The sequence below is a fragment of the Rhinoderma darwinii genome, chromosome 8 (genome assembly GCF_050947455.1).
Source record: "Rhinoderma darwinii isolate aRhiDar2 chromosome 8, aRhiDar2.hap1, whole genome shotgun sequence".
NCBI lineage: Eukaryota > Metazoa > Chordata > Amphibia > Anura > Rhinodermatidae > Rhinoderma > Rhinoderma darwinii.
In genome coordinates, this window is record NC_134694.1 from 87,499,629 (window position 1) to 87,519,160 (window position 19,532).

The 19,532-nt window shown below is 40.2% G+C and overlaps 1 protein-coding gene across 1 annotated transcript in view; it reads right to left on the reverse strand.

Moving 5' to 3' along the window:
* MAMLD1 (mastermind like domain containing 1) overlaps nucleotides 1–11,900 on the reverse strand; it is a 177,465-nt gene extending 165,565 nt beyond the window's left edge. Inside the window, exon 1 of the mRNA XM_075835880.1 lies at nucleotides 11,643–11,900. Coding sequence (XP_075691995.1) covers nucleotides 11,643–11,696 — 54 coding nt within the window. The 5' untranslated portion in view covers nucleotides 11,697–11,900. The remainder of the gene's footprint in view (nucleotides 1–11,642) is intronic.
* Between the last annotated feature and the right edge of the window lie 7,632 nt (nucleotides 11,901–19,532).

Genomic DNA, 19,532 nt, shown 5'->3' on the forward strand with positions numbered 1-19,532 from the left:
TTATATGGTCACAGAACTCCTGGTCACTACAGGTATTCTTGTAATTTACAGCATAAGGCCTCACTTCAGTTTTTTCTATCTGTTTTTTTTTAACTGATCGCACCCTGACACATTCATTTCAATGGGGCCATGCACACTTCGGTAGTTTTAACGGAACCATTTGGCCGTTCCGTCAAAAATAGGACTGGTCCTATTCCTGTCTGTTTTTGACTGAACAGTCTTGGCCTTTTCATTGATTTGGTCAGTGAAACAACAGACTGCACACGGAAGCCATCCGTGTGCGGTCTGTGTTTCACGGATCAGTCATTAACGGCCGTACGACTGCCAACGGAAGTGGCCTTAGATACATTAATCCATACATAATCTACAAAATAAATATTTATGCACTCATATGTAAAGTGACTTGCTATATTAAGTAAATTCAAAAGAGTTTTCCAATTTTATATGCATACAACTAATTTTCAAGATCTCCGTTTGCAATCAGTGAATGTAAGTTTATTTTTTTTTTATGTCCACGGTCTGAAAGCCCTTAGAACTCTAAGGCCTTGTTCACACATTCCGATTTCATGCAGATTTCCACACTGAAATGCAATTCACGTGAAATACGCCTCTTATTGATTTCAACAGGAAATATGCGACTGTAAGCAGATGTGGCAGAAAGTTTCCATGCGGATCCCACATAGAAAAGCAGAGGATTTCCACATGCATATTTTTCCCATTGAATGCGGATCCGCTGCATATCAAACTACGGCAGAAATTTGAGATAAGCTTCGGAATTCTTCGATAGTAAATATCGGATTTTCCTATGGCAAAAGGTATCAGATGTAAATACCTTCAGTGAAAGATAGAAATGTCATCTCGATGTGCCCAACAATACCCAATTATGGATGTAGAAATAGTCAGGCTTCATACGGCTCAAATAGTCACCAGTTCACAAGTTCATGCCTTCCTTACCAGAACTACAGAAAATTCCAGATTTTGCCTTGAAAATGATTGAATCTGCCGAGGAGACTTTTTTTTTTTTTTTTTTTTAAGCAAAAAGCTGATTAGCTGTTCTTGCTGGCAAAAAGCAGCTGGGCAGTCCGACAGGTTCAAGGCCAATATGAGTCCCCTTTCATGGAGGCACCATATGTTAAAACTCTCACATCAGCAGCTTTGCTCTTTGATAATCTCACTCCAGAGAAGTACAGAACGGAAGGATGTGAATTGTACTGAGAGCAGGGAGGGAGGGGGTGTAGCTTTGGTTCTGCATAAAATACAGTGTGGGCACCCTTGTTAATCCCTGCATTTAAATTGGGTGGTTAAGCAAGAAACCAAACAATTGCTATTCTCAGTTGGACTGTACGGCTACTCCTAATGTATGTGTTTTATTATTTTATAGCTAGTGGCTTTCTATGAATTGTTAGTGATGGCAAAAATACTCGTATTCATGTCGATTTTTATTTTTTATTTTTTTTATAGCCACATTATTTTGGCCTCTTAGAAACCAATGTATTAATGGTTGTGACACTAATTCTAGTGCTCCATAGTCACCGTTGTCGCATTAAAGTCATACAACAATGCAACATCACATGTGTCACATCTATGGATTTAGATGCATCGTCGTGATGTTGATCTCATGTTTTTTTCATTTTTCTCTGTGGAGCCCAAGCCTTAGGACTCATGCACTTGGCCGTATTACGACTTCATCAACCTCCCAGGCTCTATTGTAACTCTGTATGACTCCGTGGCATGCTTCATTGCATGGTGTATTAGGGAAACTAAGGGTATATTCACATTGCCTATTTTCAGCTGTTTTTTGGGTCGTAAACGCGCCGAAAAATGGCTAAAAATACGTAGGCTGAACGCCTCCAAACATCTTCCCATTGATTTAAAAATGGGAAAAACAGCGTTTCTTTCCCACAGGGCATTTTTTTACGAGACCGTTTGTAAAAAAGAAGTGCATGTCACTTCTTGAGCTGTTTTTGGAGTAGTTTTTCATTGTCTCAATAGAAAAACAGCTCCAAAAACGGCCTTAAAAACGCATCAAAAAACGATTGATGCATAAAAAACGGCTGAAAATCAGGGGCTACAGAAAACCACAATATGGAAAGCAAAAAAGGAAAAGGTAACAACTCAAAAAAGTATAAGCTATAATTTTCTGCTTTGAGGCAATTTTTTTTTTTTTTTATTGAAAGCCCGAGCCATGCTTTCTATCACCCAGGTGCAAAAAAAAGTGCAGGGGTGCCACACAAAAAGTGCACAAGGATGCGGTCTATCACAGCCCTTCTCTTAAAAGAGAGAGGCCCCGCATAAACATTCCCCGACCCTCCAAGCCATAGGCCAAGAGGATCGATGATCCCCCCTTGCCGAAGCTTAGGGAGTCCCAACAACACTCCAAGACTTCTACCTGGGCTGCCACCCCAGTGTCCACCTTGGAGCCTGCTTTGAGGCAATATTAAGCCATCACTCATATCAAGTAAGAAATGGTCAAACACTTTTTCTAAGCTTGGTCAGAACCGGAGGTTTGTAGGACAGTCAGTTAGCTTGGACTGAAGAATTCCTAAGAGTCTTGTCTTGGTTATTTTGTAACTTAAACCGTAGAAAGCAATAAAAGTGCTAAACATTAACAAGGCATCTTTACTACATAACAATTCAAAAAAAGACCACGGTCAATATTTTTAAGGAGTTTGTATTCTCTCCCAATGTTTGCCTGGGTTTCCTTTGGGTTCTTCGGTTTCCTCTCACATTTCAAAAACTTACCTATAGACTTATAGGCTTCCTATGAAACTTGTCCTAGTGTATGTGTGTGGTTGAGATAGGAGGAATTAGATTGTGGGCCCCATTGGGGACAGGAACTGAGGTGACAGGTATCAATCTCTGTACAGCGCTGTAGCATATGTTTGCGCTATTTCATTTTGATTCTTTCTTATGAAACCATGACCATAAACATGGTGGTCAAGTAATCCATTTCACCCAAATTTGATAGTTTTTTTTGATCCTTGTTTTGGACCAGTGCAAACGGGTTCCAGTGCTTACAAACAATTTTCAATCATTATTTATTATTTTATCGGAGAATGTCCTGTGTTTGGGGCTATACAAAATGATAATGGAAAATAGTAAATATTCTTATGGGGGTGTTATCCGACCATTCTAATTCTGAATAAATATTAAATCATTGGTCCAATTGAAGAAATCTTTAAGTATAGTCACCTTAAAAAGTTTATCTTAAGAGGTTAATGGACATCTCCGCAGTTCTGTAGACCCATGCCATCTACAAATGGGTTTGTACATGGGAACGTTTCCTTATTCACCATTATATACATAATAACTGTAATTATTCAACACAGACGTAAATGTCCAAGAATACAATTTCTATAGCATGCTCAACATTGTTTTTACTCGTAGGTGCTGGAAAACTAATGTGAACGCTGAAAGGCTGAAAAGGTCAGCAGCATGGGGAAAAAAAATGTATAACAACTAATATACACAAAAATAATATATAGACAGCGAGGCTGCAGCGGCAACTCCCCGCATTCTCAATAGAAGTCTTATATAACGGATATGGAGATTTGCCATGAAAAGGACACATGGAGGCAACATGACCACAGCAACAGGAAACTGGTAGGGAAATAAGCCTATTTATGGCAAGAGACTATCCTATGCGGTTGCTCATGTCTCAACAGCTTAGTGTTTAACTCTTTTCCATCTGTAGTGCAATAACCCAACAAGACCTTTCTGGGCTGTTAAATAGTTAGTGCATATATATATATATATATATATATATATATATATATATACACACATATACAACCCGAATCCATGAAGTGCCGATTACTATTTCTTCGCTTTCTTAGTTATGTTTGCTTGTAAAAGCCTTTAACTCTGTTTTCCCAGAAAGTCTGCCTGGTTATGTTGCCAAACAATACACCGCTTCCCCCATATCACTAAAAACTTGGCAGATTTAAGACTTGTCCTGTGGAAACTGGTTAACGCAGTCATTTTGGTGGTCACCCAGCTTTTCCAGAAGCAGATTTAACTCATAAAAATACTTGGCAGAAGAGGACAACTGTAGTTTTTGATTTAGGTGAAAATGCTTTGCATTGTAGTAAATCGCCTATGAACTGCGGATTCTTTTTTCTGCCTCACAACTTCTCAGAATTAAAAAAGTTCCAGTACTCTTCTTTCTGAGAAACATGTTTTTCCCGAGCACTTCTGTTTCACTTCTTATGCTGTTTTATAAGTAAATAACACGCTCACAGTCGGATGTCATTCCCCAGAACTACCCCCTCCTCGCCTGCACAATTTCTCATGCAAATCCAGATTCTTAGCTGGTGCCTTGACTGATGCAGACACAGGGAGGAGGGCAGAATTATGGAAAGGAATCTCATAAGACTTCTCCAGTGTCATGGAAACAAAGATGATCGCAGCTTACATTTAAATAGGAATATATACAAACATTAGAGATCATTCGGGAGGGGGCAAAGCGATATTATTTAGCCTTTATCCAAGTTAAAACCTGCGAGTAAACGTACGGGTGGGGGCGTAATAAAGTAGAGTAATTCTGCTAACTGCTGACTAAAACAGTTCTTAAATTTGTAATATCAAGCCAAACGCAGAATCATCGTGTCTAGTCTACGCAGGGTTAGATATTCAGATTTGTAGTTTACTCTAATCCTACAACTTTGTAAACAGGAGCGTCATTTCAGCATTTGTCTTCGGCAGCTCCTCCCTTCTGTCTTGTAGGACATCTTGAGGAGGATCCAAAAGCCTTTCTGTTTATTCAATGACTTGCAGAAAATGAACTGACAAGTTTTACTTTTGGCCACTCATACAGCTTGGGCATTTATATAATGGTTAGCTCTAAAGGTTGGAGCTCAGGCGGGTGAGGCTAATACTATGGAAAGACACTTTTGTACAGGATCGCCTTTACTTCTCAGAAATGTCAAATTGCATTTCTTTTTGTGTTGCCCTATATGTCTATTTGCTTCAGTATATGGACTTTTTCACCAAATAGTTAGGGTATGTGCACACGACCTATTTTCATACGTAATACAGGCGTTTTACACCTCGAATTACGCCTGAAAAGACGGCTCCATTACGTCTGCAAACATCTGCCCATTGCTTGCAATAGGTTTTACGGTGTTCTGTTCAGACGAGGTGTCATTTTACGCGTCACTGTCAAAAGACGGCGCGTAGAAATACGCCCGCGTCAAAGAAGTGCAGGACACTCCTTGGGATGTTTTTGGAGCCGTTTTTCATTGACTCCATTGAAAAACAGCTCCAATAACGTCTGTAAAAGATGCCACGAAAAACGCGAGTACTTGCAAAAACGCTTGAAAACAGCTCCGTAATTTCAGACGTAACTTGTTAAGACGTGTGAACATACCCTTATAGAGCCATCACCATGAAAAAAAAGACAAGGCAAAGTAAAGCGAGGATTGTAGTGTCAGTCGTGGAAACGTGCACTTACTTTAGGAAATGATAGGAAGGTTCACCCTACAGAAAATATGTACACCCCTTCAATTGTTCCATAATCTTTAGACTTAAAGAGGCTCTGTCACCAGATTTTGCAACCCCTATCTCCTATTGCAGCAGATCGGCGCTGCAATGTAGATTACAGTAACGTTTTTATTTTTAAAAAACGAGCATTTTTGGCCAAGTTATGACCATTTTTGTAGTTATGCAAATGAGGCTTGCAAAAGTACAACTGGGCGTGTATACAGTAAAAGTCCAACTGGGCGTGTATTATGTGTGTTATATCTGGGCGTGTATTATGTGTGTTACATCTGGGCGTGTATTATGTGTGTTACATCTGGGCGTTTTGACTTCTTTTACTAGCTGGGCGTTCTGACGAGAAGTATCATCCACTTCTCTTCAGAACGCCCAGCTTCTGGCAGTGCAGACACACAGCGTGTTCTCGAGAGATCACGCTGTGACGTCACTCACTTCCTGCTCCAGGTCCTGCATCGTGTCGGCCACATCGGCACCAGAGGCTACAGTTGATTCTGCAGCAGCATCAGCGTTTGCAGGTAAGTAGCTACATCGACTTACCTGCAAACGCCGATGCTGCTGCAGAATCAACTGTAGCCTCTGGTGCCGATGTGTCCTCGCTCGTCCGATACGATGCAGGACCTGGGGCAGGAAGTGAGTGACGTCACAGCGTGATCTTTCGAGAACACGCTGTGTGTCTGCACTGCCAGAAGCTGGGCGTTGTGAAGAGAAGTGGATGATACTTCTCGTCAGAACGCCCAGCTAGTAAAAGAAGTAAACACGCCCCGATGTACGCACATAATACACGCCCAGTTGGACTTTTACTTTAAACACGCCCACTTGGACTTTTGCAAGCCTCATTTGCATAAATACAAAAATGGTCATAACTTGGCCAAAAATGCTCGTTTTTAAAAAATAAAAACGTTACTCTTATCTACATTGCAGCGCCTATCTGCTGCAATAGCAGATAGGGGTTGCAAAATCTGGTGACAGAGCCTCTTTAAGGTTGTAATACTTAGGGTCTATTCACACTTCGTTTGGTGTGTCCGACACATATGTTGAATATGTACATAGACCTCTTGGTATCTGCTGGGCAGATATATATCGCTATAGCTTTCCTTTAACTGTATAGGAAATCGCAGCTTGCATCACTTGCGCTACCAGAAAAAATCATACTGTACAGTATACCGTTTTTCCTATGAAGGCCTAAGGATGACATATGCCACTGTATGTTATACCAGGAGGTGCTTTCTTATCAGCCCCCTGTTTGGCACTTTGGGGGCCATTTAGCGCACTAGTAGAATTCCATTAATGTAGCCTACAGTACTCGTATTTTAATAGGTCTGTCATAGTGACTGGTCTCTTTAAGATCATTTTCACAAACTGTATTTTAAACATGTATGGCCAGTGGTTACATTTTGATCGGCAACACTATTTCTGGTCAATTTATAGTAAATGTACCCAAATGTAACCTCAGGCACCTGCATCATTCCTCCCAGGGGAATAGCTAGGGGAAGGGGGAGCAGGGCATTTGTCCCGATTGCTGGGTGGTAGAGGGTGCATCAATGAGAAGCCAGCAAACACAAATACTCCACCTATTATTCTTGTTATCCATGCTGATATTCTACTGGTCCCCATGGCAAAAGTACATAAAAAGTCTTCTTTTATAGTTGTTTTAGATCTATAGTTGTGTAGAGATATATATTTAATAAAATTACCCTTTATCAAGCTTCAGTCAGGCAAGGCCAGAGTTTCTCTCTACAAGTCTGGCGTGTTCTGCCTACAGGCACAAGCCCATTGTGCCCGATAATATATTCAGTCACTGGCTTGGACTGTAACATTGCTAAGTAATAAGCACACACAAGTGAATACACACGTGGTGCATAGAAATATTTACATAAGGGTCATGAACAGAGAATAGAATAAATGACTGTATTTAATGGGTTGTAGATATTCTATTACATTTATGTTACATTGATCATATACACTGGTACACTTTTAAAGAATAAGCTTCTGTATGCAAATGTGTTTATATTGTTTCCCTCTGAAGGTTATCTAGGTGTAATCCCGGAGCTATGGCCATAAAGATCAATTTCCTCCTATTAAAGGGTATATCAGATAAGAGGAATAATTGTTTTTTCTAATTTCCTTTTATACTCTCTTATTAAAGTTGGTCCCCAGACACTGATCGCAGGAATAAGACAGTAGGCGGAGAGACATTATGGACACATAACACATCCATAGGGATCTGGATATGTATCCCTACCGTATAGACATATACAATGACTTGTCTGACTAGGAAATCCAAATGTCAAATAGCCTGTTGACACATTCATAGTTTAGGTTGCAATTTATGGATTACGTTATATTAGCAAATTGCTATTTATTATAGACAACAACTTTAACATGGTAGCAATCATGACCTCCCCCCTCTGTGTTGTCCATATGCCCTAACACAGCATATTATTTATTTCCGTTCATTACATAGCACCAACATATTCTGCAGCGCAGTACAGAAGTTGTTATTACTGACTTTTCCAATTGTGGCTCAAAATCTGAATTCCCAATCTGTATGTTTTTGAAGTGCGGTAGAAACCCGGAGTAGCCAAACGTAACCCATGCAAACACAGGGAGAACAAACAACTCCATGCAGATGTTGTCCCTCGTTGGATTTTAATCCAGGACCACAGTACTGCACTAACCAGTAACCGGTGCTAACCACTGAGCCGCCATGATGCCATGGGTATATCAATAGTCCTGATGGGACTACTCCTTTAAGCACTTTGCTAATATTTTCAACAAAGTAGCTTTAAAGATGGAGTTACCATTTAAGACCAAGAGAGTGCCAAAGTCTGTCGTAGATGTGCCCATTACCCATACATGCTAAAGACATATGTTTTGTGGGCAGAACCAGAATTTGAGATACGATTGCCTAAAGGATAAGCATAAAGCATTGACATTGCACTGAAATACAAGGTTACCATGACGTGTTCACAGTCCTGCAGATTGTTGGAATATATTAGGAAGATATTAGGCATGTAGGCAATGACAATAAAAACAATCATGGATTAAACTAGCTAACCCATATTAGCATCCCTCATTGTGTGTTTTTCAATAATAGCCTAATAAAACAAGTAATGTCTTTGTGATTCCGTGTCAGGAGGTTATCAGCAATAAAGAGAAAGGAAAAAAATGATCTTTTTTTATTTCCATGACTGCCAGCCTATTTTCCATAGGAGTGTAAATAAGAATTGGCTCCGCTTTCCAGATATAGACAAGAGGGATTAGCTGCAGGATGCCACACTAACAAAAGCCAAGACTGTGATCCAAGGGCCTGGCACCACTGGGACTTGGGGGTGGGAGGAGAAAGCGGGTATACGGTTACACACACAAAACTAACTTGACCCTTCTTGACAAACCATCGAGGTCATTTCTACAAGAACTTTAATTGCACTGCTGGCACCAGACAAGTAAAAATGAGTTATCAACACCTTAAACTCTAATCTAACAAAACTTTCTTTGAAATGTCTGGAAATCTTTAAAAACATAATTCAAGACTCTCGATTTGCCACCCAGTAATCTTCTATGCAAGGCTGGGTGCTGTAGTTCAGCGCGTAACTTATTACAGATGTAGCAGAGCTGAACTGGTCATTTACCGCTATAGGGGTGCATTATTGTTCATTGTGCATCGTAATAAGCGGTAGCTTTACCTGCAGTCCCATGTAAAACTCCAGATAATGCAGTGTTAACATCACAATCAAATGATGCTCTGGTACATTTGTTGGTGGATTTCTTATGGTATTTTGTAAAGCTGTAGTAGTGGAGTAGTAAGAATCTATTATATGTTTTGACAATTCTTTTACAAATTTGTGAAAATAACATAAACCAAAAGGAAACATGTAGAACGGTCATGCTGTGTTTTAACTATATCTTTGTTGCGTTTACCAAGATTGTATAATATGTAATACTGCATTAAATGTTGCGCCCCCTCTAAAGTCAACAGGTAGGCTGATATTGAAAAGAGATTGTAAGCTCCTAGGAACAGCAGCGTCTTATTACACTTCAATGGACAATGCAGGCGTGCTGCAGAACGGAATTAAGAGGCGCCTTAAACAGAACATACAGAGAAAGGAAAACGCTTATTAATACTGCATCACAACCTGCTGCCATGTGCGGGTACAATGTACACAATAGATTGACATGAACTGCCACTGACTTCTAGAGGACAGTTGACAAGGGAATCACATCTTTAACCCTCTCTATGCTATTTCCTTTGCAGCTCCTTGCCGTGCAGCCCCACGCCTCACAGTACAGAGCAGCAATGCATGGGTTAATCAATGAGTGGGTGGGGGAAAATCGACCAGTTTTAAAAAACATGAGCCAGCTCCAAGCTCCCACACTGTGTCTGGGGGGCTCTGAGGGTGTTTTCCTTGCAACAAAATCTATTTCTCCTGGCTGTGCAATATGCTGCAGAAACACCACCGATTAACATGTTCAATGCCAGATCCATGCCAAGGAACTAGCCAATTAAAAGGGGTACTAAATGTAAAGTCTATCTTCTCAATATTTTCCTGTGCCGTTGGCTGCAATCTATTGTTCCCTGTAAGCAGCCATTTCATTCTGGGGCGAGATTGGACTGTAGAGATATTTAAAGGAGTTACGGACAGCAAGTCCAGAAAATGTCTGCCACCTCTATCACTACCACATCTCACCGATGTCTAGTTCTGTTTATAAACTGTGTTTTTAGGTGTAGTTTCGAATGAATGAGGCCGTACGGAAATAACAGTGCTGGATGTGTCATTTATCTCTTTGGGCTGAATTATTTGGCCACTGCGATAACTCACTGCAATAGGTTGATTCTTTATTAAACGTTGAAATATATTACAATGAGTTTTTCCAAATGACAAACTCAGCGCTACTACACCAGACAGGCTCAGCTCTGCCACATCCGTTTGTACAAGGCACACAATGATCACCAAGTAATCCCAGATAGCTCAGAACACAAACACACATTCACCCCCTGCTGGACAGGGTTTAAGCACATCAGCTCAAGCCTTGCCACTGGTTGACAATACAAGTCTGCGAGGCAGGTGTCACTTTACCAAAGGAGAGGAGGCGGCGCATTTATCAAAGTCTTTAGCTTACAAAAGATAACAATAACTGGCTATGGAGGGGTTTACCTGATGTATTAACGCATGCTTCATTGATCCTACTCATCGAAAGAAATAGAGGAAGATCTTATTATAATGCAGATTATCGCAATCGTAATTAATAAAAAAAAATGTGAAGCGCACAGATCTGCACTGCAGTTAAAAGCCTTGTGGTCTATTAATTCCCGGTGACACTGCGATGACCTGTGACCTGCATATAATAGCATCAAATGAAGTCATTCTGGTTATTACAGTGTAATGGAGGCGGCCAGATTAATAGGCTGCATGTAACACTCCCAGCCCATTCAAGACACTTTGAATGAGAGACTCGGTACCACTGTACAGTGCAGCGCAACCCCATATGTAGTCTGGGCGCGTTAACCCCTTCTTGAACAGGGTTCTAAATACTGCCCATTGTAGCGCATGGATGACTGCGATCTTACAGCACCAAAATCATTAGGACATAAGGCAGACCCTTCTGTTTACACAGGGATATTCCAGTTTTTATGCCGGAGTTTATTGGCAGATTTTAATCCTATTAGACCCTTGTGCAGTCGGCGGCATTAATCTAGGATAATTCAGACATTATTTCCGTAACCCTGGAACTGTAAAATAAAACACCACCGCTTGCTAATGGTAAAACACTATGAATAATCCGGGCACTGGGCAGCTGTCCTTGTTCTCTGCTCCCCATTATATAAGAGAATCTGTATCGCTTGGCCATATTAGCCGCTCTTACAATCTGATCAGTCACGCTTTGACAATTGTTTAGTCTGGTAATGCTCATTATATAATGACAAGCCCCGTAATCATGTCATACCCTCTACCCATCACACTTCGCTGATGGATTCACCACTCTAACCTATTAGATATATACTGCACTCTGGATTGACTGACACTTTACGGTCCAATTCAGACGCCCGGGATTGTCGTATGGGATGATCGGATACAATGACACTTGGATCAGATACAATGATACTTTAGGGAGAGGTCCAGCTATCGGCACTACATGTTACTTACTGGTATATAGGGCTCCATGCGTGGTGCTTCTGTGCGCTGGGAAACCAGCAGCATTTTGGACTGGAGATCCACCAGATATTACATCCACTTTGGTTTATTGGTAAAACCCCAAAATAAAAAGATACAGTCAGGAAGAAAGTAGATATTGCAGTGTCTATGTAAATGTATATATTTTCCTTTTAGACTCCAGACAAAAGCATCCCAGTGAGGCAGTTGGCTAATGATTCACCCAGTGCCTGTCTCAGACTGCTCACTACATTTCCATCAGCCCACAGTTCTCACTTCAAGGAGGAGTCTCTGGGCTTTAAATTACTGATAGGACATTTACAACTGCTGTGTCACCGAGGGAGGAGGAGGCAGCCTGGAGTCACTCAATCTTAAAGGGGAAACAAGCATTCACTTTACACTGCTCATTCCTGACAATTACATCCCAGTGTGGGAAAGTAATGGACAGGGAGCATTTGCAAGAGCGAGCCCCCCTCCCCCTCCCCTGTTGTTGGAGCATGATGTTCACATTCGAGTATGTACAATCATAATTACATTGTAGCAGCGACACTAGTACTCATGATAGCAATGATAACAATAGCCAAGTGAAGACATACAGTAACATAACTAGAGAACATTGTGAGCCCTGTATCAATACTCCTACTTGTAGCATTATACCATATTGTCATTGTCTATATATATATATATATATATATATATATATATATATATATATGTGTGTGTGTGTGTGTGTGTGTATGTATATATGTGTGTGTATATATGTATATGTATGAACATATATATGTATATTTACCTAACTACTGAACGTCATACAGAATACAGCTCAGGCTATGAGACAGTTTCTATGAATCAGCTATGACAGCTTGAGCTTGTTGCTCATGTGCACAGTGTTTTGGGGTAATGTTATGGAGAATCATCATGATATATATCTTACATGACTTAGAATATAGTGTAATTCATACATAACTATGGGGCATAAGTATATTTGAGGTTTATGTACTTACATTGTATGAAGCTGGAATACGGCGTCAATACCAGTCTATGGGGCCATATTGTGCCTCCATAGGCTTCGGATTTGATGCAGAGGCATTAAGAGTTTTTTTCTGTTCGATTTTACATAAATTGGAAAAAAAAATCATGGCAATCATCATCAGGGGCCTGATATAAGGAATGTTTCTAGGTGAGAATATCTCCGAGACACGGCACTGTAGAGAGGCACATTTGCATCCTAAGTAACAACAATAGGGTAAAAGATGAAAATCATCCGATTTACTGATTTAAAATGATCCCATTGCTCCAAAACAAGACCATTTATCATCATTTGCTTGTTTAAAGGGTAACTAAACGTTCAACAAACTTCTAACATGTCATAGTGACATGTCAGAAGTTTTGATCGGTGGGGGTCTGAGCACTGAGAACCCACCAATCACAAAAACAAAGCGGCAGAAACGCTGGTGTGAGTGCTGAGCCGCTTCTTTTCTGTTCGGCTTTTCTCGGAAAGCCGATGTAGCGGTGTACCGGTACATAGACCTTCTATTGAGCCCGTACACCACTACATCGGCTTTCCAAGAAAAGCCTAACAGAAACAAAGCGGCTCGGCACACACTAGATCTCAGTGCTCGGACCCCCACCGATCAAAACTTCTGACATGTCACAATGACATGTCAGAAGTTTGTTGAACGTTTAGTTACCCTTTAATCAAAATCCTTGGAAAGTATGTGAATAGGCCTAGCAGTAAATTATCACTCATGACTCTCGGATACATGTCAGGATACAATATAATATAAAGGAAAAGGGAATGTAGGAATAGAAAGAAGAGGGCAAAAGTTAACTTGAAAACGTTAAGAAAACGAAATGCTACGACTGAGAAACATTTTTAAGTCTGAACGATAAGCTTTTCGACTGGTGGAATAGATATCTATGGTTGCAACCAATCATTCTATTGCAGAATAGATGTAATGATTATTGTAAATCATACAGCTTACTATGGAGGAATGTAAAATTTTGTACTCGTCTGCAGTCATGGGATTTTTCAAGTTCTCATTGTTCGTTAGACTTTAAAGAGGGTTTGCCTTCAGTTTATAACTGCCCTATCTCCTACCCAATCTAATAGGTGCTTTGATGTAGACAAGTACTGTTTGTTTGTTTTTTTGAAAAACTTCATTTTTGACAACATTATAAAGATTTTTAAATTTCTGCAAATTTGTTCTTAATGTTTTTACTTTTGACCAAATGGGCGTCGTAAAGAAAAGTGTATGACGCTGACCAATCAGCGTCATATACATTTCTCTTCATTCATGTCCAGCTGTACTCACACAGCACAGTGTGATCTTGCGAGATCATGCTGTGCCATCACTTACTCCCACAGTAACTTCACCGGAGTGTCGGGAGAATGACCAGACCAGGTGAACAAATTTGCATAAATCTTAAAATCTTCATAACTTTGTCAAAAAGAAAGGTTTTTTAAAAAAAACAAAAAACAAACAGCACTTATCTACATCAAAGCGCCTATTACATTAGGTAGGAGATAGGGCAGTTATAAACTTGTGACAGATCCTCTTTAAGATAAAACATAAAATAAAAACTAGTTAAAGAAGCACTCCGGATTTTATTTTCGCCCCCACATCTGCAAATGTGCTGTAGTGCAGGGTAATCATGTGTATTGGCTTACCTGGTGCTGTCTTTCACGAGTAACCGCTCCGTTTCAGGCCGTCATTGGGTCATGTGATCCCCGCTCTGACTCCCTGGATCCTGCAGCGTCTGCTGTAGAAACCGGAGGTCAGTGTCTCAATTGAGGCTCTCATAGACTTTGAGAGACTGACTTCCGGTCCCTATAGCAGAAGCTGCAGAATTAAGGGAGTCAAAATGGAGATTACGTGACCCCACGGCAGCTCGGAACCGAGCGGTAGCCTGCGAAATACAGTACCAGGTAAGCCAATACACAGGACAGTACACAATACAGTGCCAGGTAAGCCAATACACAAGACTACCTTGCACTTCATCCCATTTTTCAAGAAAAAAAACAAAAAAAATGTGTCAAATAGTGGAGCACATACAAATATGTAATAGCTAGTATATGCAAGGGTCCTCTTACACGGCCCAACATGGGAATTGTAAACGAGCACCAATCAACGAGACAGATCGTTTGCCCAATAATTGTCCCATGCAAAAGGGCTTTTACTCAACCCTTTAGCTACAAAATGCTACTATATGATTCTATACAATTGGTTATATGGCGGAAAACAAATACCTATTGTTTTCACTAAGAGTTTAGGACATGTTCCCTGTCACTTTGTAATTTAGATGTCACATAAAGACAAGACAAGTAAAACTGCTAACATATAAACACAGCCTTTTACCAGTGCCCAGTGTGCCTACAACCCTGCAGTATAGTATAAACTTGGTTATTGACCAGTCATGAACTAACTCAATGATTAATTTAACCAGGCTTCTGCAGAACATTTCCTGAGGCGGCACAATTTGTAAATCCATCTCTTATTGACTTTCTAACAAGCCCCCTCATTTAACCAGGAAACAATAACAGATAATCAATTAAGAGAGTCATATTCCTATTATTCTCTGAAACTTTAATGATCGTTGGGGTTAATATAATAAATTATAGTGAGCCCTAAGCGGGTTCTTTACTAACATAGGTGTAAATGGCATGGCATAGTAATGTACTGTAGCCATCAGTGCAGAGCAGTATAGAGATATGAATGGAAGTGTCTCACTTGATACTGTGATTAAGTTGGAACCATTGAGTTCTATCATCATCTAAGTTCAGCTAAGTAGAACAGCGGTGGGGGTCTAAATATTGCAACCGTAATACAAACCCTAAAATGCGGCCATATTCTGGCCAAGTCGGCAGTAAAAGCTTTGACACGTGTAAAATGTTAATTCCTGAAATGAGATCCTGACATTTCAACTACTCGATAAAAGTGTAAGTATGCTTTAGGCTTCATGTACATGAGACCGGATAATGGATCTGTGTAGCACTGATCTGTAATACGATATATATGGTCCTATACTCTACCTCTAACAAAGGTCCATCAAGTTCCTCACAAATGCTCATTGGTTAAAATGGCCTAGCCCTATCTATTAGTAAGGGCCTGTTCACATCGGCGTTGGCTTTCCGTTCCGGGGTTCTGTCGGAGGTTTCCGTCGAGTAAATCCCACAACGGAAGGTCAAACTGAAACCACAGCTTCCGTTTCCGTCAACATTGATATCAATGGTGACAGAAACATTCCTAACGGTTTCCGTTCGTCACCATTCCGGCAGGTTTCCGTTTTAACGACGGAATCAATAGCGGAGTCGACTGCGCTATTGATTCCGTCGGAAAACCGGAAACCTGCCGGAATAGTGACGAGTGGAAACCATTAGCAATGTTTCCGTCACCATTTATATCAATGGTGACGGAAACGGAAGCTGTGGTTTCAGTTTGATTTTCCGTTGCGGGGTTCACCCGACGGAAACCTCAGACGGAACCCCGGAACGGAAAGCCAACGCTGATGTGAACAGGCCCTAATACATATCAAGAAACTAACTTTAAAATTCAATCCCGGTGGTACAGTAGTACAGAGTCCCGCATGTTCTGCATAAAATGTTCCCTGATGTATCCCCCCTTTGTTGGAAATGCGTCAGGGAAGAAGGGACTCTTCTGCGTATATTTTGGAGCTAGGATAGACTTACACATTTTTGGTCTGAGATTCAAGAAATCATACTTGAGATCACTGGGTGGTCATTGAGGTATGATCTGGCATGGATCATTCTGCATCACCATAGCATACCTATAAATATAGGAAGTTGTTGCTGCGACATCTGTTGAATGCAGCAAAAGCCTGTATCCCGGCTTGTTGGAGATCCTCTGAACCCCCATCTATTCGACAATGGCTTGAGCGTGTTCATGAAATTCGGAGGATGGAGAAATTACTTTATTCCTCGCCTGAACGTGCAGTTCAATTTCAGAAAACCTGGTTTTATTGGTTCTCTTTCTGCAAATCTGACAGCTGTCGGAGGCTTCTGGGTGCGTCTGCTGGAGATGGATCTGAAGATGTGTAGGATTTTGCTGTTTTGGTGCGCTGTGGGGGGCGGGGGAAGGGGGCAAGAGATGAGTCTCCCCCTCCATTTTTTTTTAATTCTTTTTTTATTCTTAGCATTTATTTATTTTTTTTTAAATCTTTCTCTGGTCTGTTCTTTTCTTTTCTGGACTGGTTGTTTACCTTTCGTTAGTGGGGTTATAGGTCATGTGAATGTATGTCAATAGGTATGTGTTCATATTTATCTCTCCCAATTTCCAATGTGAGTTTATGGTATTCACACGAGATGGCTGTATTTGAATAACTGCATTATACTGTTGTAACAATCCTTTGTGTGTTCTGACATGGGAGGAATATATTGTACCCTTATCCCCAATTCTTTCTTTTGTATCCCTAATTTTTCTATGTTCAAATTAATAAAAAACGTGAAATGCAAAAAAAAAAATGGCCTAGCCCTGATACCAGAGGGCCATAAAAGTATGTTTCACCTTCTCTATACTCTGTTTTGGATCCCTGATGGCAAGAGTCCGACTGATGACAGTGACAGCATTGTCATTAGAAACGTGTGGGGGACAGAAACGTGTTATTTTTAATAGGCTCACATTAGCTATCAATAAATATAGCTGTACGGGTTCCGTCTTTTCAGGAAGAGTGCTCTGTAGAGGGACAGTGTCGGTTGTATTAACAGGGCCAGGTTACACTAAGTATATATATTATTTTGTCACCACAGCCAATGCTGACCGAACTACAGGAGACTAAGATTATTTGGATCGTGGCCAATGTTGACGGATTCTTCATCAGAGAAGACACATACCTGGTGGCGAGTTATCATCTGATATACTGATGTGACTTAACGTCGTAATGCGAGACGGTCTACCTCCTTTTTTCATCACTATACTGCAATCCTGAATATACTCTTTGTTTGCAGTTATTGTGAAAATGATTGCTATGCTATAGTTTTTTAATGTATTTATTAAACGTTAGGCTTTAGGGCCGAGTATCTTTTTGAGTGATTAATATTATATTTAAAAATTTAATTTAGAGGTGTAGTGCAGATATAGTTACTGTATATATTAAATTAAAGGGGCTCTCCGGGTTGTATGTAAATTAAGTTTATTGAAATAAGTACTGCATGTACTTAAAGAGGCTCTGTCCCCAGATTATAAATGCCCTATCTCCTACATAATGTGATCGGCGCTGTAATGTAGATAACAGCAGTGGTTTATATTTTGAAAAACGATAATTTTTGAGCAAGTTATGAGCATTTTTAGATTTATTCTAATTAGTTTCTTAATAGACAACTGGGCGTGTTTTTAATTTTGACCAACTGGGCGTTGTACAGAGGAGTGTATGACGCTGACAAATCAGTGACCAATCAGTGACCAATCAGTGTCATACACTTCTCATTGTTTCAGCCCAGTGTGATTGTGCAGTGAAGGAAACTGGGCTGGAACAATGAGAAGTGTATGACGCTCATTGGTCACTGATTGGTCAGCGTCATACACTCTTCTGTACAATGCCCAGTTGGTAAAAAGTTAAAACACGCCCAGTTGGCCATTAAGCATGTAATTAGCATAAATCTAAAATTGCTCATAACTTGCTCAAAAATTATCATTTTTCAAAATAAAAATCACTGTTGTTATCTACATTACAGTGCCGATCAGATTATGTAGGAGCTAGGGCCCTTATAATCTGGTGACAGAGCCTCTTTAAGGTTTGTAATAAATAAGAGGTTAAAAAAGATGACGATCACACTGAGAAGCACATTTATTAAGTCCCCTTGATATTTCTGCCAACACTGTCATTGTTTGTGTAGGTAAAAGGTGGTGTGGTCTTAAAAGTTTTCCTGACACTTTTCTGTAATACGACCTTGGACTACCTGGTCAAAATTTTTGCAGACAAGATAGAAAACCTAAAATGAATCATAAAAATTATATGTCTATAGCTCATAATACTTATATGGAGGGACACCCTAATGGGATTTACTATGACCTACAGTATACAAAGATGATCATTACAATCACAATCAACTACAGAAGCTCCTCCAGCTTCAAAAAGATCTTTTCTTAGTATAGACGGCAGCCAAAAGTTGCTCATTTTTATGGATCGCTGGATGGTTTGGCAACCCTAAGTTCATACCACTTTGTGGTATACCAGTCTTAGTAGATGTGCATAGTAATAGCTACTTAAATATATCACATCTGTGGATTAAATATGCATAGTCCAGGCAGCAGTGGTCCCAGAGATCTGTTCTCGAGGATCACATTGCTACAAACTATGAGCACACACAGTGCTCATTTCAATCGACTTCATTTACAAAAACTGGAGAAGCCCTTTAATTTAAGTTCAGATAATTCTGTGTTTATAAACACAAAATTTTCCCTATAAAAAATAATGGAAGAGAGTTTGTTGGCTAATAGTACATCCACATTGGACTCATACTTGGTAACTTAGGGTGTATCCACAGGAAGTGCTTTGGGCAGAACCAGCTGTAAATACAGCCCTGAGAGCACCATGCCAAAAATATTTAGTCTGAGACTGGCAAAAGTCTATGTGCATAATAACATAATGGGAAAAATCATGTCTACCTATCATTTTATACCATCTATTATATAAAATCATAGAAAGTGTGAGAATTACCTCCTCGCTGGCATACACTCAATATTAATATTAATTAAAGGGATTATATGCAGTAACTTTCTTTCGAGGTTCTCGCCACACTGTACACTACAGGAGAGCAGCACAATAGACCTGTGCAATGAATACGGGTAAAGTGTAGCTAAAGGTTTGACAAACTTCTGACATGCCATAGAGACATGTCAGAAGTTTGGATTGGTGGGGGTCCGA